Raw genomic sequence first — 27171 nt, 5'->3', positions numbered from 1 at the left:
ATCTGGATGCATAGCGTTCACCTGTCAGCCTAAAGGTCTTGCCACCGAGATATGACCCCCCTACCTTGTTTGGACCTGCTATGGTCTCACTTCCTTTTGTGTGTCAAGTGTATTTTTCTCAGTGGTGAGATTCATAAACATCCATTCAAGTTCTTTCCAAAACATTAAACACACGGTATAATCTGTAGTTTGTAACATCAACATTGCGAGCCAAAACACACACGCACTCACTCAAGCTTCAAGGTCTGTCATGTGAAGGCCACACAGGTGGGGAAGCGGATGTTTCCCAGGTGACACTTGTGTTTTGATGTTTATTTTGGGGTCAAACGTCACACTGTATGAGGCAAAACAAAAACCTGTTTGCGCTGGTTTGGACTCTGCATGTGTGTGCGAGTGTGTGTACAGACTAGAAATGTATCTGTGTGTATTTGTATGAGTGAGAGGTGTATCTGTGCACATAGCGTGAGCCTGTGTTTGTGTCTATGTTGAAATTATGACAGAGGCGCTGCACATGTGACTGTGTGTGTGTGTGTGTGTGTGTGTGTGTGTGTGTGTGTGTGTGTGTGTGTGTGTGTGTGTGTGTGTGTGTGTGTGTGTGTGTGTGTGTGTGTGTGTTTGTGTGTGTGTGTGTTTTTGGTGTTTGTGGCAGTGTCTGGTGACATCTGCTGCGTTGTTGGCTGGGAGCGGAGCACAGTGGGCTGCAGGAGCCTCAGACTAAGGAGATGAAAGCCGAGGTCACAACCCGGACCAGTGGGACAAGACACACTCGCTCACACAACACACAAATACAAAGTCACACATGCAAACATAAAGACGTACACACAGACTGTAGGCACATGGCACTCAGACACACACACACACACACACGGTAAGCATATGTCTCTCACAGGCACACACACACACACACACACACACACACACACGCAGGGGGGGATACAAGAACACAAGGACGAGATACTAAATAGGGCAAAGATAAAATAGTTAAAGGAGACAATATGAAGAGAGCTGAATACCAGATAGTATGAAAAAGATGAAGCAAGCAGAGAAGCAAGGCCTCACTTCACCACATCACATCACCAGGGGCAACAGTTTAATCAAGACACACATGCATGCAGGCAAAAACACACATATTGATAGACGATATGATGCACGCCAAACAACAGTGTGCCAAAGCTACAGAGCAAGTTGTGCCAGTCTGTGTGTATACAACTGTGTGAATATAGGGTAAACAGCAAATAAAGGTAACAGCATGCACTATGAATACATGGCGGGGTTATAGGCCTCTATGAAACTATAGGTACATTTCTAAAAGGCCTCCGTGAAAGAATATAAACCCCACGTTCGCTGTTAGAGTTCCACAGCAGCAAGTAATGTCACTTCTACTGTAAAAATATCATGATGTCTATAATGTAGTGAAGAGAGAAAAGCAACAGATGGTCATGATTACAGAACGTAATTTGGGGATTTTGACTCCCCCTGTGGACAAAGCATAGGCTGTATAAAATATGGACGTAGTATCCGTGACGTCACCCATGTGTTTCTGAAGCGCTGTTTTGAGGCCAATCGGCGGCGGCAGCCATATTGCTGCTGTCGAGCCAGTGTGCTTAAAATAAGCAGGCTTTGAGCCTCCTAGCCAATAGCTGCAGTGTTCCCGCCTGTCAATCAAGTCAGCTGTGCCTTTCATTGGAAGACTCGTAATCTAAATATCTCTGAAATTGCCGCATTAGAAAAAAAATCACCCCCCTACAGTGTGTTCCGACTGAGAAATGAGCTATCCAGACTACACTTGTCTTTTGTACCAGGCTGTAAACATGTTTATTTCTGCTGTAAAGATCGTCTTTTTTGAATTGGTGTGTATGTGGTGTCCGGTACTTCCGGAGCCAGCCTCAAGCGGATCCTTGATGAACTGCAGTTTTTAGCACTTCCGCATTAGACTCATATTTCTAGACCAGTGGTTGCCGCTTGGGACAAAGTGATGTCCTATTTCCTTTTGCTCATGAAGTAGCAAAATAAAATAATTCCTTCAGGTAATTTTCAAATACATGTGCTCAAACACACATGCACACCAAATGAAAATTAGAAACACAAACTGTCCCGATTGGACACCACCCCACTCACACTCAGACACAGATTTGGTCGCACACAAACAGGACACCTGCACAGAGTGCTGGTTAAAGACACACTCATGGTGGTGGTGGTGGTAGTAGTTAGTCAGCAGACCAGTCATGTGACAGGGTGGTGTGGTGTGGATTAGGGGCCAGTAAGCCTATTAGGGTGACAGGAGGGACCACCCGGCCTCCACAGCCACCTACAACCCACTAACACACACAAACACACACACAGAGTCCTAAAATATAACAGACTAGACTTATGCACCCTATTGTATTGTTCTTCAGACACAGGTTCAGCTTCTAACCACAGATACGCACACACACACGCACATGCACGCACACACGCATATACAAAGACACACACAGACACAAAATAAGACTGAGCTACACCAATGTTTCTGAGCTGAAATGTGGAAAGTAATTTGCTGTACACTATTGTAGATGTGTGTGTGTGTGTGTGTGTGTGTGTGTGTGTGTGTGTGTGTGTGTGTGTGTGTGTGTGTGTGTGTGTGTGTATGTGTGTGTGTGTGTGTGTGTGTGTGTGTCTTCATTTTCTTATTCACTGAACAAAAATAATAGATGTTAGCAGCATAGTTACAGAAATGTTCAGAATTCTGAGTTGTAATAGTTGTGTGTTCTTGCGTGCACCTACTGTGTGTCTGTGACATGTGTGTGTGTGCATGTGTGTGTGACTGCTTAGGGAGGGGTCCAGTCATGGGGGGTAATCGCCAGCATCTGTTGCCTCTCCTCAGGGCGATTAATTAGATTAAATAATTTGGAAAGCGTGTGTGAATGTGTGATCCCATACTAAGAACCAACACCCCCCCTTTCTGCAGCAACACACACACACACAAATTTACAGCCTAACCGCTTTAGACTATAAAGCATTTATCATTTAAAATTAGCACTATGAGCACACACATATTGTCACACACACACTCCTCTTTCTGACACAATAAATTAGGCCTTTTGAGTTCTCCAAACTGTTCAGGAAATGAGAACGAGCAAAGGTGAAAACTTTGGAGACACACGCATGCACACGAGTGCAAATTAATCCCAATTTGTCGTCCTCGGCACGGGAGAAACTTTTGGGATTTCATACTTCATACCAGCTTTTGTCACCTTTGCGTGAATAGCCGAGGGCTGAAATAATTGTGTTTTTCTTCCCAGAGGCCCAGTCAGTGCTCACAAGCCACTGGCCTACGTAATGTGTTCCAGACAGAAAGAAGGGAAGGGAAGGGAAGGGAGGGGAGGGGAGGGGAGGGGGGGGGGGTGGTATACACACCATGGCTATGGGTACGATACAGAGAGAGGGTGTGTGTGTGCGTGTTAGAGAGAGTGGGAGGAAGGCTGGCCTGTAAGTGTGTGTGAGTGAGTAGTTGGGTGTCATGGTTTTTCACTGTGTGCCCGTTGAGATGAGTGTGTGTCAGTATGTGACGGTGTGTGACTGTATGAGTGTGTGCAAGTGGGAGGTATGTGGCGTGGAAATGGCCTTAATGGAGTTGGATGTGGTCCACAATAGACAGGACATCAGCCCAGAGAGAGAGGGCTGAAAGAGAGAAAGGGATTGAGAGGAGAAGAGAGAGAGAGGGGGGGGGGGGGGGGGGGGGGGGGGCAGTGACAACATGTGCAGAAGGGGGTGACCGAAACATTATCATAAGCCATGATGAATAATTCCTAAATATATTGCGATCAAAATAAGGAAATATCGGTCGATAATTGACTCAGAAAATCTGACAGATGTTTTTAGTGAGTGCCAGGAGACAAAATATATAGTTTCACATGCTTACTTTGGTCCAAATACCACAATTCAACCTTTGGACATGTGGCTTTATATAACAAAAAATCATGTTTAATATCAATGTGTCTCATTAAACGTGAAAACTTGAGTGGAATAATGTAACAAATGTTTGTTAATTACAGAAAAACTTTTTAAAAAGTGCTAACTTTGCTGTTTATTGTATAAGAGGAAGAACATCACAATTACAGTCACATCTACCAGGCCCCAAACAGTAATGATGAGTGTGACAGGGTAGCACAGCTCTAGATAGTATGTCTGAACCACCTGAGTCAGATTTAAGAGGTAGAAGCCACAGGACTGGAACTTCAGTTGTCACTGAACGCTGAGCTACTGAGTGCTGTTTTATCCATCGAACTCCTTAGTTAGCTACGTATGCTCAGCAGTCATCTAACCCAGGGGTTCCCAAACTTTTCAGCCCGCGACCCCCAAAATATTGGTGCCAAAGACTTGCAACCCCTACTGTCCCGCAACGTAATTTAATGTGGCTTTATTTAGCTGGTCTGCAGAAAATTTGCCTACCTATATGAGTACATTTTCTATTTTCAAGGTTTTATTACAAGTTTAGCTACTATTTTTGTCGATATTTTTATTAGAATGGTTAAAATTGACTATTTTTAGTTAATTAAAAAAAGAAAAACCTTTGACTCGGACACTATATCTCTGTTGACAATTCTTTTGTTTCTGGCCTAAAAAATGTATTTTGCTGTGGTGGTCTACTACCCAGGCCCAGGTTGACATGTGGATATCACAGATCTCTGCTCTTATTCCTCTTGAGAAGTTGACTCATGACCTTAATCCAAAACTAGACAAGTTCTGGAGGATCTGGGAACCACTGCACTCCTTCTTGCTGAAGATATAACTTATCATCTGTGCCTGGAAGATGAGGACTGTTTGCCCTTTCATTTATTTCTTGTATGTGCTCTTTGTTTACCTGTCTCCTGTCGTCTTTTCATTTACTTATTTGTGTTAGTTTGGGGTGGGACTTTTTATGTTTTATGTGTGTTTTCTTCTTTCTTTTTTTATTTTGTTCTAATGTTTGTGTTTATAAAATTGAAAAATCAATAAAAAAAGAGTATTATAAAAAAAGAAAGAATAACATTCTGGAAGACAGCTCACGATCAGCCATTTGTGTCTTGCAACCCCACAGGGGGTCCTGACCCACACTTTGGGAATCCCTGATCTAACCCATGTTATAATAGACTTTAATTCTTTCATTGACAGAACACACTTAACTTGTGAGCAGACTGCTCTCGACATTCAGTCCCTAAGGCTCTGAATAACGTAACAAAGATTGTTTAACTTCTGCATGCTTGTTACTGTGATTGTCTTGTGGAGTTATTCATCAAATGCGGTTGTTCAACTTTTGTTGTATTTATCTTTTTTTAAGTGACAAATTCTTCCTGTTTGGTCGGCAGAAATATTACCCATAATTCAACAATGCTGTATTTGAAACATAAAAGGTGCCGATTCAAAATCAATACCTAAAATGTGGAACTTTAACAGTCAACATGTTAAGGTGTTTATTTGGCAGAGCAGCCACAGATTTGGAAATGCCTTCCTACTGGATCGACATCTATTTAATGTGAATGGAAAAGCTGAAGTATGACTTGGAGGGGGGAGAGATGAGGGGGAGGAGCAGGGGTGAGAGTGTATATCACTGTATATTCAATGTATTCAGACATGATCTTCGCCTGCTTTAAATACAACAGTCCCACGTTTGTGTGTGTATGCGTGTTTTATTTAAATCCTAACACAAAGCTTTGAAGATGATGGGAGCTGGTCATCTCCAGCTTTGGTTGATATGCAAACGCACAGAGAATACACAGAGATATACATACACACATTAACCCCCCCAACATGCACACACACACACACACACACACACACACACACAAAGGAGCCTGTCAGCACAATGCCTTTAAATATAGCCGTCCAATCTTTTGACTCTCAATTTGCCCACCTTTTTGATAATATGCACCTATTTGAAAAAGGGTGAAAGGCAAGGGTAGCATGCAATTTAGAGATACTACTGTGTAGCCATTTTCAGCCTGCCACCTCTCCATCGCTTTCTCTTCCTCGCTCTCCCTCTCTCTCTCTCTCTCTCTCTCTCTCTCTCCATCTTTTGATTATGCGATTCGCCTTGGCAGACGAACAAATAGAGGAGAGAAAAAGGTAGTGTTTGACACTGCCATTTTCAATGACAAAATACAATCTAACCAGGGCCAGTAATTCGACGGGGAGGGATTAGCCCAGTGCAAGGTTGGGCCCCCAGATTAAGACGAAGCCACAGCGCGGGGATCTTGAATTTCATCATCTCCGGCGCTCGGGCACAATGGCGTATTCTTCCCCTTTCTCCTCCGCCGTCTGATGAGGGGTCAGGAGAACTCACCTCTCCTCATCGTCTGTTCCTCCTCGTCCTCAGAGCAACACTCACTGCCGCATTCATTCATCCTTCCTGACTTTATATTAGCTTAGATACTATAAAGGTGGGGGTGGTGAATGAGCAGGGGGGTCTGAGCTGTCAGTCCTCACACACTCAGAAGAAGAATGTCATTTAACATATACAAACATTCAATATGTCTGGATAAAACGATACCTTTTACACTCAGACATCAATGCACACTGACAGTACATGCGTAAAGGGCTGCATAGTGACACCTGACACACATACACACTCACACACAGACATGCAGGTGACATAAGGCAGTGATCAAACAGATTTAAGGGTGAATATTTGAGAAATAATTTTCACAGATCTTGGGGTGGACTGCCCTCTTGTGGTAAATTTATATAGCTCCTTAGCTTCAATTCACCTGCTCTCTGAAAATCTAGGAGCTGGCAGCAGTGTTTAAAATAATCTCATTAACTGAGAGAAAAATAGGCCTCCTTAAAGATTACTGCAAGTCTGAGGTGGGACATTCATGCTCAGTTAACGATTTGTTTTATCATTAGGAAGAGGATGTTTCTCCTTCAAATTATCTATCTGCTTCTTTCCCTTGTTATCCAACATTCAAAGTTAAGTAGAGTTATTGTTTGTTGCTTTGACAAAAACATTCAGAGGCCACAGTCCTCGTCGCAGGAGTCGCCGGTTCGATTCCCAGACGGTCGACCATTTCCTGCATGTCTTCTCCCACTCTCTCCTCCCCACATTTCCTGTCTCTCTTCAGCTGTCCTAGTAAATAAAGGCAAAAACGCCAAAAAAATATAACTTAAAAAAAATAAAAATGTGCATTTATATGCATTATTAAAATCATAAAAGGAAAAAGAATGAGAATGTATCATATTATCAGATCTATTGTCTTGAGATGTACTGATGTTTTGAGGTAAAATACAAGGTAATCAGGTAAGTATCTTTTGGATAAAAAGAGGAACTTCAAAAAGGTTGTAATAAAAAGTGCTGGTGTTTTAGTACTCGAAACCGGTCTTGGTCTCGAGGCCGCTTATTTAAGGTCTCGGTCTTGTCTCGGAATTGAAAGCAGTTTTACTCTGTCTTGTCTAGGTCTCGGACTGGGCGGACTCCGTATTTTGTATCAAGACCAGTCGAGACCATCACTGATGCACTGTGTCCCTGTCATTACTGTGATAAGAGAAAAAACTAAAATTAAGGAGTCATAAGAAAGGCAACAAAGACAAAACCAAACCTTGTTAGTTGCTGTCAAAAGTATTCAAAGCAAACTTAAATAAAATAAACAGAAGTCTTTTATTTTGTTAACTCTCATAATGATTTTTCATTGATATGTATGGCCTTGGTTTTGTCTCGGTCTTGCCCTGCCTTGGTCTTGGTCTTGACTCAGTCTCGATCCCTAAGTGTCTTGGTCTTGTCTTGGCTAAAAAGTGTTAACCTAAAATTCCAAATTTCATCATAAAAATCATGTAGAGGTGAAGGAATAAAAACTATGAGCAATATTCTGACAAGACTAATGAAAGAAAAAAAAGGGGGTAAAAAACTTAAGATTTTCATGACAACAACATGTGTGATACACTTTTGATTCTAACGGGTTAAATAGGCCTTGACCAAAAGGAGTGTATGCTAGCAGATGTAACTTCAGCAGCACTTCATAATGTCAAATCAACTTTATAGCAAACTTTCAACCCCACAGTATTTCTCTCATTTTGGCATTTGCTATCATCTCACTTTCATCCCTATTCTCCATCTGAGCATGTGAGGGTATAAAGTTGCTTCTCCCCCCCCCCCTCATATTTCTCCTCCCCTCTCTGTGCTCTCCATTCCTGCTGTCAGGGCCCTGTTTCCCTTTGATCTTTCTGTGATTAGTCAGGTATGCACAGAAGCAGGCAAACCCACTAACTCTTCCTTTTTCTCTGCCTTTCTTGCTCTCCTTTCGCTCTCTCCCACGCTCTGGCCAGAGAACACCGGCTGACCTGCTTGTCTTCTCGGCTTTCTATCAAAGAGAGAAAGGTAGAGAGCCGTTTCTGCTGTCGTTCCTTTGAGTTTGACGTGTACTGAAAGTGACAGTGGCAAAGCACTCAGTCGGTTCTCTTAAAAAAGAAGGTCTCAGAGGTCTATCCTTCCTGATTACTGGAGACGCACCGCGCTCTCCACAGTCAGGCAGTTAAGACCAGAGCATCAGCTCTAAGGGCGTAGTCATACAAGATTTATTTGCACATCCTGGTCACTTACACTCTTAAATGTCATTTCAGAACATCTTTAACATCACTGAAGTTTAAAGATGAGCTCTCTTCGATGTAACAGCTTATGTTTCTGAAAAAGAGAGTACACCTTTTACTAGTTTGTGTAGGACAGCCGTAACTTTATACGTAAAACAATAAAGCTTCTACACCAGGGGCTCAAACTCATTTCATTTCAGGGGCCACATACAGCCCAAGTTGATCTGAGGTGGGCCGGACCAGTAAAATCATAACATAACCTATAAATAACGACAACTCCAAATTTTTCCCTTTGTTTTAGCGCAAAAAAGTACAAATACATTCTAAAAATATTCACATTTAATGAACTATCTTTCTACAAAAACAGCTGTTGTATTTTTGCCATGATGAGTCTCATAGTGGGCCGAATATTTTACTCTTTAGGCCCTGAAACCTGCTGCGAACACACCAAACACACAGGTTACCCATTCACCTGACACAGAGTGTAATGTTTACAGCAATAGAACAGAGATTGTAATAATGAAGAAGGTAAAGTTGACTATTTTGGACCCCTCATCCCCAGCAGGAACAGTTTGCTTGCTGGACAGTGTTGTATGTTTTATGTATATGTGTTCTAAAAAAGTCTTTGTGAATCTCAACCAGATTATGGAAACAGCAAGTAATCTAAAAGCACTGTTCAGGTGCGCTCCGTCAGCACTATGATTTTATGCGACCTCCAGAGGACAAATTTGAAATAGTAGATACTTTTATTGAAAAATTGCAGTTAATGTCTTCGCTGTAATTTTTTTCACTTTGCAAAGTCGTTCCGCTACGATGGGAACCTCTGGCGGGATGGTTTTGGCCCGCTGGCCGCATGTTTGACACCCCTGTTCTAAACTGACAAGGAGAGTAAACTTTGACTTTCTGTGAGAACTGTCCCTGTCCCAGGACCAGGACCAGGACCAGAACCAGAACCAGGAGCAGGAGCAGGACCAGGACCAGGACCAGCACCAGGACAGACTGCATGGACCAAGTCCGCATGATCACAAGGCATTGCTTTGTAGTAAATATTGACCTTTGACCTTGCAGAACCAAGGATTAAAAGAAACTATGATCATCTGTTTTATCACCCTGTCAGCAACTGATTTTGACACAGGCAATATTTGGAGCTTCTACCACTGACAGTATTAGTCGTCTTTTCTGCAAACGTCTACATATGTAAGCACAAAGACGTCATTTGTCCAACTTGTCTTTAAGTCTAAAGCCCAACAGGTCCCAGAAGTGTCTCCAGTAGGTTTATGAAACACAGAAAATCACTTCAGAGCAGCAGGTTTCCAGTTTCCTGGCAGAGCACTGGTGAATGTAAAAAAAAAAATCTCTCTCTTCCTTTATTACCCTCACTCTCTTTCCCCTCCAACTTTTCCACACTGCGCAATCCACTCCCCTTGCTTCTCCACCTTCCCAAAGTTTGGTTCTTCACAGTGAGGCCAGGTTTCCATTCAGTAGTGTATGGCATGCAAACAGTCATTCTTTCCTCTGCTTCTGTTTTTTTCAAAAATCCCATAGCCGCCGCAGTCGTTCAAATACATGAACTATTTCTCCTGTAATGACTATGAAATTAATCTGTTACAACTTTGCAGATCAAAACCCCAAATTTGACAGGCACATCTAAAGTATTAAACTGCCTTTAGACACACAAACACGCACACACACAAATCAGAATCAGAAGAAGAATCAGAGAGAGTCATTCATGTGTAGCAGCATTTTGCAGGAGAAGAGTTGTTTTCTCTGTATGGAACCAAACAAGCTGAGGGAGCATGTAATAGCAGGAGCTGACCCCATGGTGGCAGAACTTGCACATGAAATCATGTGATGTAAGAGACGTGACCTGGAAAACATCACAGAAAGACTTATTTCTTTCTTTTCTTGTTTAACTCTGGAGTTGTCATCACCAGTCATCCTTTAATACAGTCTGAGTGCTTTTCAGCAAGGCACCCAGTCCTGTTATTCCTCCACCACCCACATTTTTTTTTAATCCAGTACACTTTAACATAACGAGAAAAAAAAATAAGTGCAGAAGAGACTAAAGGACAAATTTGTAATTGTTTACTCACATTTTCGATGACAAACGTCCACTCTTTGTCTTCAAACTCTTCTGCATGGGGGTCCTGCAAGAAAGAGGGAAAAATTAATGCTCTGGTACAGGGGTTCCCAAAGTCTGGGTCGGGACACCTTGGGGGATCGCGAGACATAAATGGGGGTCGTGAGAAAAAATTCTGCTCGTCTTCCAGAATTTTTTTTTAAAGTTATCTAAAAATATGGATTATTATCATTATCATTATTATTATTTTCTTTTTATTTATTTATTTATTTTTTACCTTATTTTCTTATGTTTATCTTCCTTTTTGTTTGTACTGTTAATTAGTATTTGTCTATTATTATTATTATTATTATTATTATTATTATTATTATTATTATTGTTATTGTATTTTTTTGTATTTATTTATTTTTTCTTTCTTTGTTGGTTTTGTATTACTTTTATATAATTTGTTAACTTGTGGGGAACAAAGAAATACTGAAAAAATGCAATAAAAAAGTTGAATGATAAAAGTTATCTAAAAAATTGTAAATTGTATCCATTTATAGTAAAAAAAATATGGACAGAAATAGTAGCTAAACTTTCACCTCTCCTCCGAAATGCTTCTTCAGTTCTGACCAGATTGGGGAAGAGCTCGAAGATATAAGCCACCAACAGTTGTGGGTGTGTCCAGGAGTCACAAAGGGTCCTAAGTGGGGTTGTTACGACTGTATTCAAGAATTTCTACCAGTCCAGTTGCCTTACAGATCAAGCTTTGGATTACCATGACCTGGATGACTGAGAACCTTCACAGACAGTAGCTTAACTTGAAATAAAACCTTGAAAATAGAAAATGTGATGAGTTTTCTGTCTTTCTTTTTGTCAGATGACAGGCATGCTCATATAGGTAGGCTAAATTTCTGCAGACCAGCCAAATGAAGCCACATTAAATCACTTTGAGGGACAGTGGGGGGTCGCGAGTCTTTGGCACCTATATTTTGGGGGTCGTGGGCTGATATGTTTGGGAACCCCTGCTCTAGTACACAGAATACAATATACTGTAGCATACATGTAGACTCACTATGGTCATTGAAAAGTGCAACAAATCTGCACAATTGAAATAATGCGCATCACCTCATCATTCTATGTTGATCTGTTCACCCACTGACTGGGTTCCTGTCCTCTCCACTTCTCAGTGTTTTATGAATAAATCAGGTAACTTTGGATCAGATTTAAAGAGCTGCTTATGCCTTCTCTACTTCCTCTAGAATGATAATACAGCTGAAACAATGCTCCTTTAAAAAGCATGAAAAGAGAGAGATGTATGAACTTCATGAAGCTTGAATATACAGCAGGACGGATGTACTTTTTTGCATTACCTGCAGCATGGTGTACTTAATGATCTGTAATGTATCCATGATAGCTACATAGCATAGTAACACTCACTGCCTTCAAGGAGCACAAACACACAGTTACATATCAGTTTTAGGAGCATACAAAAAATGTGTTGGTCTAACTTAATCAATACCCTGAAATAGGGAGTAAAAACACAAAAACATTGTGCCATTTATTAAACATTGCTAGTCTATTGTTTCAGACATGAACATGCACACAAGAAAAGACATGCACTGATGGCCTTCCTGTCTGACTGCGTCTGTGACACACCCCTGGAAATCAATATTCCTGCAGTCTGGCTTAGCGCTGGAACACAACACCCACATGGGCTCAAGTTTTATAGACAACCTCATCCTTCAAACCATATTGTTCACTGTTTCATAGACTGCTTTCATAAGCAAATAGACCATTAATAAAGTGTTAGAGTAACGGTTGGTCATTGGTATACAATTTTCTGCTAATCATCTGTGTTATGAAAGATTCTGTCCACAGAAAGAGCAATCAGGAGTCTGCTCAGTTCAGTTACTTATTTATTTCACTTCTTTCTTGCCGTTAACTAAGTTTAGCTGAGGGCTCCTGCTGGAGCACATGTCTCTGAGGTACAGGCTTCAATACTGCTTAGCTAAGCCCTTTAATTTCAGACCTTCAGGCCAGACAGGGTAGGAAATCTTCTCCACATCACTGCTAGATTTATCATTTCAGTAAACAGTGTAATAATGTCTACCTTGTAACTTATCATAGAGTTTGATTTTATGGTTCACATAGACATTAAGCTGTAGTTTTGATCATAAAACGGGTACTGCAAGAGTCCTGAAAGACAAATGGTAAAAAAAAAAATTGTGGTAGAGGTTGTCATATCTTTACTTTAAGTAAGGATCATGCTGTAAAAACTCAACCAGAATCATCCTGTAACCCAGGGGTTCCCAAACTTTACCATGCCAAGGCCCCCCAAACAGCATTAGCTTCTGGCCAAGGACCCCCTTTGCAAATCCACAGACAATGCTTCAAAATATGTAAAGAAACATCAACTTTTGGAATGTATTTTCCTACTCTAATTCACTTTTCAATAATTATTACATTTGATTAGCATAGGTAATTATTAACAAACGTGCTGTAAAAAAGAAAAGAAAATGATAATTATAATAAGTTTCTATTTTTTTCCCTTCCCTCCAATTTTCTGAGGCCCTCCTAGTGACCCCTGGCAGCCCGCCGACCCCACTTTGAAAAACACTGCTGTAACCTGTCCTTTCTGAGTTAACTTTTATTTGGAAAAACAATTAGGCTACAGCATCCTTTAAAGGTACAGTGTGTAGAAATGGGAATATTTGGCAACATATAGCATTCAGATTGTAGCAAGATACAAGAAGATCCTGAGTGCATGCTAAGTATGACCCTGCATTTGAAGTCCTACTCATACAAATTATTTCACGTACAACTACTCTCTTGTCTTTTGTCTTCACACAGCTACATTTTTGGCGACCACTCTCCAAATAAAAACAACATGTAGGGTTCATTCTAAGTTAACAAAAAACAAAAACATTTTATATTTGGGGATTAAACACTAATTCAAACCTACTTATTAATATTAATTTCAACCAAATCTGTTCTGCTAATTACTTCACACTGTACCTTTGAAAATGTATCTCATGGCTCCATGATTTGTAAAGTGTTCTTCAGTTGGGGTTATGGTCAAAACATTAAAATATAAGACCAAACCAAGACCAATTCCAAAGTGTACCAGGAATTCGTCTCCAACATATTAAGACCCAACACCAGACCAGTGGAGTCCCGCACTTGATGACAGTCTCACAATAAAATGTGAAACATGCAAACCACAGACACTCCTCACGTTGATCTGAAAAATAGTCTCACATTAAACACCCACGGAAAACAACTGAGATTCTTCAGCTTCACCTCTTTCATTGAAAAAGTTAAAGTAGCCATCACAGTATGTTTAATGATACCATGAGAAAGGTCTTGATTAATAATGAAAGGCATTGAAGCAGTGGATTTTATTAGCGAATAAACACTGTGGAGATGAAAACAGCTAAATCATCTAGAATGAACATTCATCCGCCATATTTCCCTGCCAAACTAGAACAGTTACTTCTATTTAACACTGCTGTAATGACAGTCAGCTTCTGAGTGATTGATTTATCTCGTTCACTGGGTTGATATGCATTTTTCTTCATGCATGCAACACCCAGTGTAGTGTGGGAATCGAGTGTGAATTAGTGAGCCAGAGCGGCTCAATACTTTTTAAACACACAACACCAGGGTTTGGCTTGGTAGGAAGATTTATGTTTGATCAGCAGCTGTGCATTCAAACTCAAAATTAGCCCTCTTACAGTGATGAGTCTGTGCTTAAGGCAAGACAGAGCAGCCAATTCATTATGTACATTTTTCACTGAGGCAGAGGAGCATTACTCAGTCTCTCTTTTCCACTGCCGTGTCTCTGTCTCTCTCCCAAGTGAGGGAGCTATAGGAAGGCTTGGAGCGATTCTTTTCATGCTGACATTTGCTAATGTAGATGTAATGTAACTTTGTGTAAGTAAGCTACATAGCTTTATGTGGCCTGCTTTGCCGTCATTTATGGGGACTAAAAATGTAACGAGGGAAGAACAATTAGACACCACAAATCCTCACAATCTTGCCTCTGGTGAACACTGGACAAAGCAACCTTCTGGCAAAATAAACACTCACATTCAGTATTTATGTCCAGAGTTTGTAGTGCCAGAATCAGACCTGAATTGCAGTCAGTGTCAGTCTTTATAAGTGAAATGGTCAAATATATAACTAGTATGTTGTGTTTCAGTAATACAATGCAAACACAATAGCTGTTTGGCATCTGTGTAAATAAATAGAGGTAGATAGATTGATGTACTTTTTTGATCCCAAACTGGGACATCGAGAAAGCTGTTCCAACAAAGAAAAAAAAAAGTGTTTTTAGATTGAAGGCGTTGTAATTTAATTTGTGGTTTTATCCAGGATGTGCATGTTAATCAGGCCTACAATGGCTTTACTTTGTGTCTCACTACAAAACCGGCTTTATTACCTCCTCTGGGACAGGAAGTGGAAATGGGCCCAGAATGGAGTGACAGTGAGATATACAGCAGTGCTTCACACGCAACCTGGGAAACTGAGCCTGTACACATAAAGTACACCTTTAACTAGTGTGCCATATGTCTTTTTACAAGGTCTGGAGGCAGATCCATTCTCTTTGCGCCTTTTATTGTGCTGAGGTCCACATAAAGCATTGTATGCAACCATGGGATGTTGCATCTCTGCGTCCATGTCAGAAATACAAAAAGTACCCAGGTCTCCACAGAGAAAGGCAGGAGGATGTCAAAGACAGTCAGGAAGGTAACAAGACACTGAGCTCTGTGCTAGTCTGTCAGCACAGAGGCCCAGCATGTTTAAGTAAGCCAGGCACTGTGACAGGAACTGTCTGTACACGTGTGTCAAAAACAGTACAACTACACATTTATGAAAAGCTTCCCGTTAAAACATACTACAACTTTTTGGATCGATGTGTTAAAATGAGTTTTCTGAAAAACATCTGTATTCCTTTTCTGCACGTATCATAAAATACTTGTTTTTACTCGTCTGTGCTACATCAGGGATAGCCCACCTTAAACAGAGTGACAGTGATCTCAATGTTCTCTGGTACAGGCCACACCACCACTCCTCTGTAGGGATTTTTGATGCCAGGTTGCCAGCTATGGGCCTGCAGGACAGGGGAGAAAAAGTAAAGAAGAGTTTATATTTAGAACAGTTCCTTTGTTTTATTTATATTGTATCAGAATGCCACTCATCAAATACAAACCTTGGAGGATTTCCGCCGGCTCCTGCGTGTCCAAACCACCACCAGTTTGTCAGGTTGCCTGAGAAGGACAGAGAGAGAAAAGTCAGATGAGTGGAAAGTCATTGGCGTTTATTTTTTTCTCTCTATGCATTCATAGACCTACACATTAACATGTCAAGATCGCCAGACCAATTAATAACTTGTGTCTGTGTGTAACTCTGAGTCTCTAAATCCTTATGAGCCTTCTGGACACGCAACACCTTCAACACATACACACACCTGCAGTCACTCATGGTTTGAATAAATCATGAGACACAGAAAAACGCAGGCCTTGTCTGGACTGCAGCATACCTGATAGCACACACGCAATCACACACACAAGGTTAGTGTGACAGGAAAATAAGACTGACGGAAGCGACCCAACCCAATCCAGGTCAAAGTGACACTGACAACTCGACCCAACAGTCGAGAAGGAATCAGATTTAATTTAAACTGGAAACGAGTGGGCAGAGGGAGATTACTCCACCCCACAGACAAATAATTGCAGACAACCTTTATGTAACTAAGACAATATCATTCATCAAGGTGCACCTGTATGTCCTATAGAAGAATCAATGTGCTTGTTTACAATATGTCATTGCATACGAACACTTTAATGATGCCATTAAAGGTGTGTTAAGGCTGGTTGACTCAGAGAGACTTTTATACAGAAAAAGTACTTTATTATTCAACATGGGGAGATTCATTTTTTTCACTCCGGTGTTAGACACACAGTCTGATGTACACTCTCATGCACAAACAGGAGCCTATGGACATGCACTAATGGAGAGATGTCAGAGAGCTGCTGCGGACCAGCTCCCTCTGATCCGGATGTTCGGTGCCACGCTCAAGGCAAGGCACCTCAAGGCCAAATTCCACCAGGTCTGTCTCCGATCCGTCACTGCACCAGATCTGGTAGGTTTCTATTCTAGTCAATCTGTTAACTCCCACTGGATCCGCTCCTTTGCGTTCCGGCTGTGTCTCTGATCCGGTAGGTCGGAATGCAACGGATCAGACTTCTATTTTTGCCGGATGCCGGAGCACGACACATCAATTCAGCACAGAGCAGATGGAGCGGGACAGGATGTCAGGCACCAAAACAAAATAAAAACCGGTTTAATTTTCAGAATAAAACACTCTGTGTTATCGTTAGATCGTTTTTAACTTAACTATGACAAAAAAATGTCATTTAGAGTGGAGACAGGCCTGGAGTCATCAGGTCCGAGGTTTTCAGAGGCTGATAAGACAGCATGGATGAGGATTCAGTGGGAAAACCGCTGTGGGAAAACCTTGGTCACATGACTCCAGCTGTCCGGCGGTCCTGCTCTGTGCTGTGTTCTGAAAACGCAACCAGTGATGGATGAGAGAACACAGAGACGGACCGCAGCGGATCAGAGACGGACCGGACATGGATCTGGTGGAAGTCCTGTGTTAGCAGTGCCTAGGAAATAAGCTAGCATCCCTCCAGCCACCAGTCTAAACTTGGTCCATAGCGGGACTTGAACAGACGGCCATCCGGTTCCCAAGCCAAGTCCCTATGGACTGAACTACTGCTGACCACAGTAAGTAAGGTTTTGTATTATTAAAGGGGTATGTCACTTAGTGGATGTTTTTTATGTCATTGTTTGGAAAATTTGGTTTATCAAAGATGCTAACTTAGCAACACAGTGCATAAAAAAGGTAAAGCAGAAATGTAGAACTACGTATCTGTGGTGTTACCATTACCAGTGACATGAACAGCAGTTTGCTAGTACAAAGTAACATATTCTTTTCTGTATGTCTCTGTTATCAGAACATTAAGTGCCAGCTGTATGAACAAAGTCAGTCTATCCGCTATGAACATGTTGAACAGGGAGACTGTGAAAGTTATTAATAGTCTCCCCAAAAACACTATATTTCTTAGTTTACAGTGTGTTGTCTTTTATGGGACACAGCCTCACAGTGAATTTGGTGTAACTTTATAGCAGACACAGTCCTGTCTGCTGCTAGAACAGTGTTTCCCATAGGGTAACTCAAACTAACTTTTGATGTAAGAAATCAACTGTAAATATTTCAGTTACACACACAGATACATTTCTTACAGAAAGTTGCTTTACCAACACAACCACACACTGAAAAATTAACAGACTCTGAATAGTAGAAGTATAAAACTGTGTGGCGTTGTCTAATAAATTACAGATGACCTGCTTCTCTACCTTAAAGTGAAAAAGCAATGTAAAAAAAATTGGCATTGTAAATAGTTATTTTACTTATAATCAGCCTGAGATCCAAAACATAGCAGAGGCAGTGAGCTAGCTGGCAAGTCTGGACCTGCTGCCTGTCACTCCTGCTGCATGTGTTTATCCTCAGTGTGTGCATGTGTGTGGTGGAGGGCGACAAAGCAGTTTGTCGGATGTTTTTACACATTTTACATTGTCATAGTGTATTCTAATGAGCATGGCTGCCCAGGAGTGATATCATCCATCTGTTGGAAGAGTCACATCCGTCTCTGTGCTATCTTTTCCTACATACAAGTTTATTTCTATTCCAAGAAGCAAACTTATTTGTTGTAGTTGATCAGCACTTGGAAAAAGAAGAACAGGTGGGATCAGGTCATCTTCATTCAAGTAAAAACCAAACAAAGTTTTAATTCCCCTCCCTGGATTAGCTTGTCAAAGTGACCAAGCGGCAACCTCCGGTCTAAAAATATAATTCCAGTGCGGAAGTGCTAGAAACTGCAGTTCATCGAGGATCCCCTTGAGACTGACTCCGGAAGTACCGGAAACCACATACACACCAATTAAAATCTTTACAGCAGAAATAAACATGTTTACAGCCTGGTACAAAAGACGAGTGTAGTCTGGATAGCTCATTTCTCAATCAGCACACACTTTAGATTACGAGTCTTCTAATGAGAGGCACAGCTGACTTGATTGAAAGGCGGAAACACTGTAGCTGTTGGCTAGGAGGCTCAAACTCCACCTCTTTACGTCACAATTGCTCGACAGCAGCAATATGGCTGCCGCCGACGATTGGCCTCAAAACAGCGCTTCAGAGACAGATGGAGTGATGTCACGGATACTACGTCCATATTTCACACAGTCTATGTTCATGACATCCAAAACTATAGCTAACATCAAGTATTTTGCTTTTTCAAAGACAACAGAGCAGCACGGAAGGAGATGCCGGTCACTATTGTGTGTCAGTAGTAGAGTCTACTAGAGCTCTAGTTACTGAGCAGACACTAAACCTGAATGTAACCTCTGACCTGACATGGAACTAACACTAAATTGCCCCACAGGGACCAATTAAAACAATTTTATCTCATTGTGTCAGGCTCTGTTACAGCTCAACCTATACTTTGTCCAGCACTTTAACTGGTAGATATATCAGTATCAACAATGAACTAAAAAAAATACAAAATATATAGTTAGTGTTCATCATTTATATCATTAAAGTGCCTGTTATGTGAGTTACAATCTTCTAAAACAAGTCTTAGTGCTGACTGTATTTCTACTTGAGCCATCCTCCAACTCCAATTTCCCTCCCTTAGCTCCTCCTTGTGATGCCTCCTTAAAATGTGCCTGTTGTACTTAACTGTGGAGAAAACAAGTGTGATGAATATATGATTATTCATTTATATAATAATGAGATTACTTCTGACAAGTCAATGCGTGGTACGCAATGTTGAATCTTTCTATTTGTGGTAATACTCCTGTATCAGCCTGTAGATGTGGTTCGTGCTCAACACTGGAGGTTATGTGTGCATGTGCACTTATGTCAAAGGACTCTTGAAGAACATCAGCAAAGCAACCATTCAAGCAAAAGAATGACTGACTGTGTGACGGAGAGGCAGAAAAGACAGGAAAGAAGAAGAAGAGAGAGACAGAGAGGGAAGGAGAGAGACAAAAGAGAGGAGAGAGGGAGAATGACGGCAACATTTTCAGCCTTGAGGAGAGGCTGAACATAGAGAAGCTATTGTCCAACAACACAGACCATATCAGAGAGCGAGCAGACGCACACAAACACCAAGCCCTTCTTTTTTTTCTGTGTACAGAACTTGCTGTGCTATGAGAAAAATTCTAACCATTTGCCTGCAGGCTGACTGACTGGCTTCTTCACACTTCTCGGGAGTCGTTTGCCCTTGTGTCTTCAGGCCGCATCTTAATTCTCTGCTTAGCAGAAATCAATGAGCAACCAGAGAGGAACTACAAAACAAGGGAAACAAATGGGATGGAGTTGGCCACAGAAGATAGACATTTAGAAGGGAGTGTTTGTCATGACATGTGATCCAGAGCTCTCATTAGAAGCTATCTTTAACACGAAAGCCTTTGTTGTACACTAGGATTGAAGCTTAGTTTGAGTAAGGGTTGCTTTATATTTAGAACTAGGGTTTATGGTACTGCACGTGTGTTTTTAATTACCTGGTCATCATTTCATTAGTTTGAGTTTACAGGAGCTAAGATGAATATTCCTTTATTTATTAAGTATATATCAGTACAGAGGAGGATTAGGGCCACTGGAAGAAAGAAAAATTAGGTCAACATTTTTTTATTATTATTATTCTGAGAAAAAAGGAAGAATACTGAGATTAAAGTCAGAATTCTGACTTAAAGTAAGAATTCTGACTTTAATCTCAGAAACGAAAATTAAGGTCAAATTTTTTTAAATTATTATTCTTAGAAAAAAGTCAGAATTCTGACATTAATCTCAGATTTCTGAATTTAATCTCAGAATTCTGACTCTTTTCTCAGAAAAATAATAATACATTTAAAAAAAAAAAAAGTATCTCTCCGGTGGCCCTTATCCTCTTCCGTACATCACCTTCTATGTTGAAAAGCTAAAACTTGTTTTGAGTAATCTAAGAGGAAAATGTTAAATTCTCTGAATTCAGCTTCATTTTCTGGTTTCCACACACAAAAGCCTTTTTGTATTCTCAGTATCTGTTTCTGCAGTGACCGTGTGAGCTGCTCTTACATTTATTAAAAGTCATGTAAAATGAAAGAGAAAAAATCTGAAGGTCTGTATGAGCTTGGATGTGAAAGATACATTGTATTACCGAGTCTAAATGTTCTGGAACAGTTTAATTGCTCTGATATGATCAAATCAAAATGAATAAAATCATGCAAAATAAGGATTTTAGAGAAAAGTAATGAGTTTGAAGGATAAATAAAGAGTCTGTGATAGTGTGTGTGACGGGCTGATAAGAGTGAAAATGGGTCAGCAAGCCCAGCAGGAGCTGAGATGGGACTGGGAGAACCAAGATTGACACAAAACACACAGTTAAACCTTCTTACCTTTACATATAAAAGTGTTTAGCCACAGCTCTAATCCTGACAAACCTGCAATTAGTGAGTTTCTGGGCACTTCTTGTTTTTCTCTCAGACATTTTAGCGTCACAGCAGGTGAAAGAAAAACAAACTGTTCTGAGAGCCAATCACCCTGAAGTTACTGTAGACAACATGTTTTATGTTAGTGACCTGACAGCTATATCACCACAGACAGATTGTTTTCAGAGTTGTGATTTTTTTGCCACATTTAACGCTACCTTAAAGTTTTTGATCAGCTGGATAAGTAACTATGAGATTGTGCAGAATCAAAATCAGGAATACTTTATACTTTTATTGGGGCTGGGATTCCTTCAGTGTTCATTGTCCAGATGGATTTTACTCAAGCTTGAAAATTTGCAGTGGTCTCCTGACGTCAATTTTAATGATTTTACTTAGGGGCGCATCGAAAAATTTGGCCACCGCAAATGTTCGGCCCAAAAATGGCCCAAAATTGCATTTTCGGTTTTCAGCTGAAATACTTTTATCACCGAAACAACACGGCCAAAACAGAATGTTGTGATGACGCAAGCAAAAACTGCAGCCAGTACGCGCTTGTCTGGATAAGGGCCATCATGTCTGCATCCATTATTCCTTTAATTGCAGCACTAAAGCGTCTTCTAAGCAAAGAGGTTGAGACAGACCACGGGAGTGAAAACAACGAAGAGTACACTCATAGAGTCTGTCAGCACACGTTTCACTGAGATCTATTCGGATCCTCTGCACTTCATCGCCACTGTACTTGATTCACATTCTAAAGATCATTACTTGGATGTGGGAGTAAAGCAGCGCTCACTAGAAATGATCCAGGACACAATGGATGCGGAGAACCTGCTTGGAGACGGAGAAGTGCACAGCGCAAGAGAAGGAGAACAGAGCACAGAAAAAAGACTTGTCTCTCTGAACCAGATGAGGGGTATGCACCCTCGTTGTCTGATAAGTTCAATGAGATCATTGATGTTAGTGAGGTTAGTAGTACACAGAGCCATAAATGCAATGGTAGGGGAGACCGGGGACAGTTGTAACATTTTTGACATTTCTGTCTATAACTTTGAGCTCCTTTAACCCAGTGTGTTCAAACTGCTTTACAAACTAGCTTCAAGTGTCTGCTAATAAATGATTTTCGGCCTCGGTATCCTCATTTTCGATTTTCAGTTTCGGCCAAGAATTTTCATTTCGGTGCATCCCTTGTCACCATCCATTGTTCTGATAATTTGCCTCTGATTGGTAAAGTATGACGCTCATGTAAAGAAAGAAACAGCTGAAGTTTCTTATTGAACAAATCACAGGAGTCTCAGTTGGGTACAGCCTTGCATATCACTTAGAATAACATAATATAATTCATAACTTCACTCTTTGGCCTCAGTGTCAATTCACAGAGACAGTTTGCCATTTTGCAGTCAGCCTCATGCTGCTGAGATGCGTGCATGTGGTTTACACTTGGTCTACTCAGTGCAGTGAAAGCAGCGTATCAGCTCAGCCACAGCACTGCTAAGCACTCTGGAGTGTTATGGCTCAACTCTTTACAAAGGCATGTGCTAATTGGGCAAAATTATGGGGGGAAAATGGAGTAAAAAAAAACACTGGGCCAAGAGTTTCACCCCATCATGATGAAATAAAGCAGGGTGGGGGTAAATCTGTTTCATCTGATGGATATCAGAAGGAGTGCTTACAACTTTATCTTCACACAGCTCAAGGGAACACAAGGGTTGTCTCACAAAAAGGAATTCATCCTGGGACTTGTAGCCCTTGGAGATATTGGGTGCCTCCAAAAACACTGCCTTAAGAATAAAGCTTGCTCATCAGAAACATTCGTTTGGCAGCTTAGATTTACTCCTGATAAGATGCACACTGCGTGGCTGGAAGAGCAGGGCGGGTCAGGATGTTGCAGCTGCCCTATCTTTCCTGTAGGCAAGAGGAAGGAACCACTTCACTTCTGATATCACGTGCCCGACACAGACACACAAAAACTAGACAAGCAGAGTATTACAACCTCACATGAAGTTGTGGAGCTCCATTTAGCACTGCAATGAGAAAACATTGAATATTAAGCCTAAATAATCTTTTAAAAAAATCACCCTAGCCTTGTATATATCATCCTGAATAAATGCCGACAACTTCCGAGAGAGGGTTTTGTTGTCTGTCTAACTGTCTGTCAATCACAGATAATAGAGGGAATGTAGATCTGTTTGTGCTGTAATACAGGAATTTTCAAGGATCAAACCTCACAGACTACAGCACTGCAATGCATACTGAAACAGACACTCTGCTGCAGTACAAGCACACTGATATGTAATCTCCCAGACTAATACCACAGACTGCAGCACTGCAATGCATGAGTAGGGCTGGAGACTACTATGTGATGCATGCAAACAAGCCAATAGACTTTCGGGGGATGAAGGTGGTACTTCAATGTCAATGTTTTGTTTTTCTCTCCATTCAAAAATATCTTTAGTTGAGGTGTTTTGTAAAGACTATAAACAGTAAAACACTCTCATATGATTTAAATAATACTTCATTTTGAACCACAGCTGACTGAAAGAAAAGATTACAATTTAAAGCTAGGGTTGGTAGTCAGGGAAAACTAGCATCAATTTGAATGTAGCATGTCCTCAGGACTTCATCTAACCCCTCCCCTTGGAGCTCCTCCAGAACAATACCCCAGCTCACATGCACGAGCGCCGCTGATTCGCAACCATATGATGGTGACTGATTGACTGATTCAAAACCGGTCCTCAGCACATCGTTTGTGTTTTGCACTACGTCAACTCATGTCTCACTCAGCGGTAAGAAAACACCAAAACATTATCATAGTGAAAGTTAAAAACACAAACAAACATGGCTACTGTCATGCTAGCATTATCCAGTTGTACCGGTGACACGATATCAGGAGAAAAGCTATAATACTACATATACATTTTTTGTAGGACTTACTGAATGTCATTAAAGTTTTTTCTTGTCAGAGCTTCTTAGACTCTGATCCGGACTACAGTCATGAGCAAAGCACCTCATCGGGTCAGAGGGGACAGGCCCGATGAGGTGGAGCAAGAGGGGCAGTAAATAGAGGCAGGGGACGGGGAGTGCACGCCAGGGAAATGAAGGCACATGAGGCGGGCAGAACGGCAGGACGGGATTTGATTGGTTTCCCAAATTGGACCCTAAAGGCAGGGATTGGTTGGTGTTTTCCCAGGTTTACCCCGGCTGTAGATTTCGCTCTTTTTTAAGAACACATAATGTATTGATTGCCACCGGGACATAAAGATCATTTAACCAGTATAACAAAAAGTGTATCTAAATCTGACTACCAACCCCAGTTTTAAGGACATTGTATCTTCTCCAGCAAAACCCTTAATCTGCAGTGCTTCAACATCAAAGCCACGGCCCCTTTTTGCCAAAGATGCAGTCAAAACGTTGACAGCACAAATGCTTTCATACTGTTTACTGAGAAATGTAACAGCCCTGTCATGAAAAGCTTAGCTCAAAATGTTTTTCTTTATAACTGACCCACTTGGCAATTCCTGATTCAGCGAAAAACAGCATCAAGAGGATGTAGAAAGTGGAAAGAGACTGGTGACAGAAAGGGAAAAGAGGAGGACAAGAGCAGAAAGAGTGAGTGTCTCACTTTGCTCTGCTATCAGTCAAGCTGTGGCCTTTACTACCTGTACTATCAGGGCAGATGAAGCAGTGCAAACACAATCTGTGTCACTGTCACATCCCGGTCTGTCTGACACACTGTCCAATCACAACGTGACCAGCATGTTCAAGGTTTGGATCTACATTACCTCCATGTATTACAGTGTTGACATGCTTTGATGAGCAAGACAAGGCAAATTGTCTTTCTAATTGAGCCTCTGCAGTTGACAGATTTTACTGAATTCCTTTATCTACATTTCACCACACTTAATATTTGTTACACGTTAAGTCCAGTGAAAGATAAAAAGCTGGATCTTCAGCCAAAGAAGTTTGCTGAGCATAAAGGGGAAGTGGATTCTGCTGTGTTAGTGGTTTGAGAAGTTTCAGGTGCCTTTTTTGTTCATACTCAAAACTTCCAAAAAGGAACATGACAGTCAGTTTGAACTTTGAGACACAGGGATTCAATGTATTCACAGTTCCCTGACCTGTAGTTACAGAACAGTCAGTGAGTGTGTATGTGGTAACTAGGAGCTAGGTCAATGACACAGAGTTAATGCTGACAGCACTAAAACCAGACTGAAGCGTCTGGAATAAGAGTTAATCAAGCTTGCTTGACTGTGTGTGTGTGTGTGTGTGTGTGTGTGTGTGTGTGTGTGTGTGTGTGTGTGTGTGTGTGTGTGTGTGTGTGTGTGTGTGTGTGTGTGTGTGTGTGTGTGTGTGTGTGTGTGTGTGTGTGTGTGTGACTGCAGCTGTAACTTCAGCCAACGATTTTCAAGAAAACTGTATTGAACTCAAATTTAAAATAACTTATTTTATTTCAATTCTCAGATATGCACAGTTGCAATATATATTTCATCTCTTATATTTATTTGTAAACAAAATAATCCTTTTTCATTTTTAAGGTGTGTTGTAACTCAAATAAAACCACTGCACACTTTTTTTCCCCAACTTGCAAAAAAACTAAAATCACCATACAAAAATACCTTGTTGGAAAATTTCATAACAATTATAGAGAAATGGAAAGTGAAAAATTCCCAAATCAAAGTATTAAATATTAAAACAAATAAGGTAAATCTCTTTAAATTAGGGATGTAAATTTCAAATATTGTCCTTGATCGATCTTTGGAAATGTTAACGATCAATTATCGTTTAATCATTAAAAAAAAATGTATCTTTTCCATGTCAAAAAGAATGCCAAATGTGTTATATCCCCCTAAATCGAAATTTTCCTTCATGGCACAGTATATATCATTGATGGTATTAAACAGCTACGGATCATATTGAGGTGTTCAAAATGTTAAACACACTGAATATCAACGTGAGGAGCAGGCTTATAAATAATCTCTGCGGACGCATGCGTGAAGACTCAGACTTCAACATGTGGATTTACTGCAACAGGACAACTGAACAGGATCATATTATGGACTCACAGTGTCCAGTTTTCTCGTTCTTATTGAAAAAAATAAGCATGTCAACGTGGTCATGTGTCAGCCGGGGGCGAAACCGGGTCAGAATCAGTCCAGCGGCAGAGAAAAAAAGCACTCATGGAGACCTGTCACTCAGCTGCAGCCCCCAGCTGAGCGTCTCCGCTGTGTGCAGTCAGCTGATTCACATCAAAACATGCTTTAAACTTAAAACACCTCCACTCAGTTAGTGACGAGAGAGCAGCGCAAGAGACTTAATGATGTTGAACAAGCGGAGTATAATGCAGATAGCGCCTTCAACTGTTTTAAAATAAAATCCCGATACAAATTTCGTTGATTTGATTTTGATCCACCCTTATTTGTATCAATTTTTTACCATCTTGAAATATATCGTTACATCCCTAGCAACTAATGTACTATAACTCTAAAAGCTACAGAACTTGGTGAGAATCTGGACTTCATGATCATTTGCAGTCTTCATGCAGTGATCACAGGGCTGAAGGGAGACTCACACAGAGCAGTGAAGCAGGTAGAATAGACGGGCATAAGTGAAGGTCAGAGGCTCCACCTGCCAGCACGGATGGAGGTCAGGTAAGTGTTATTTAAATCCTATCCTCTGGGAGAGCATAGGGAGTACAGAAGAGGTTACTGTCAAGATAGACAGCTCTAAGTATCTGACTGACAGTCTGGAGAAGAAAATAGTGATGCTATAGCGAGAGGAAAAGTCTCCCCATAGAAGAATTTTGAGAGCTGCTGCAACATTAGTGTCAATGTGTTAGATGCTACAAGAGAAGTGTATACTTTGGGAATTTGAGGCCACTTTTCATCTTGTTGCTTTAGTGAACTGGCTTATCTCCAATTTGCTTTCATTCCTCCCTTATCACTTGATTTCTGCAGTGTTGGGGGAGTCCACATTAACTGTATGTTAAGCCTTTGAGGCTGTGTCAGGGAAAACTCAAAGCATCACATTTCCTA

At 40.9% G+C, this 27171-nt stretch overlaps 1 protein-coding gene across 5 annotated transcripts in view; it reads right to left on the bottom strand.

Annotated features, from left to right (window-relative positions):
- ehbp1 (EH domain binding protein 1) overlaps positions 1–27171 on the bottom strand; it is a 169927-nt gene that overhangs the window by 130446 nt on the left and 12310 nt on the right. For all 5 annotated transcript variants that reach the window (XM_034681770.1, XM_034681772.1, XM_034681771.1 and 2 more), the window contains exons 3-5: positions 15816–15873; positions 15621–15716; positions 10632–10685 (exon numbers count right to left, since the gene is read on the bottom strand). In XM_034681770.1, coding sequence (XP_034537661.1) covers positions 10632–10685; positions 15621–15716; positions 15816–15873 — 208 coding nt within the window. The remainder of the gene's footprint in view (positions 1–10631; positions 10686–15620; positions 15717–15815; positions 15874–27171) is intronic.

This window comes from Notolabrus celidotus, chromosome 4 (assembly GCF_009762535.1).
Source record: "Notolabrus celidotus isolate fNotCel1 chromosome 4, fNotCel1.pri, whole genome shotgun sequence".
NCBI lineage: Eukaryota > Metazoa > Chordata > Actinopteri > Labriformes > Labridae > Notolabrus > Notolabrus celidotus.
The sequence above is the reverse complement of the archived record's forward strand: the minus strand, read 5'-3'. Positions and strand labels throughout refer to the sequence as shown.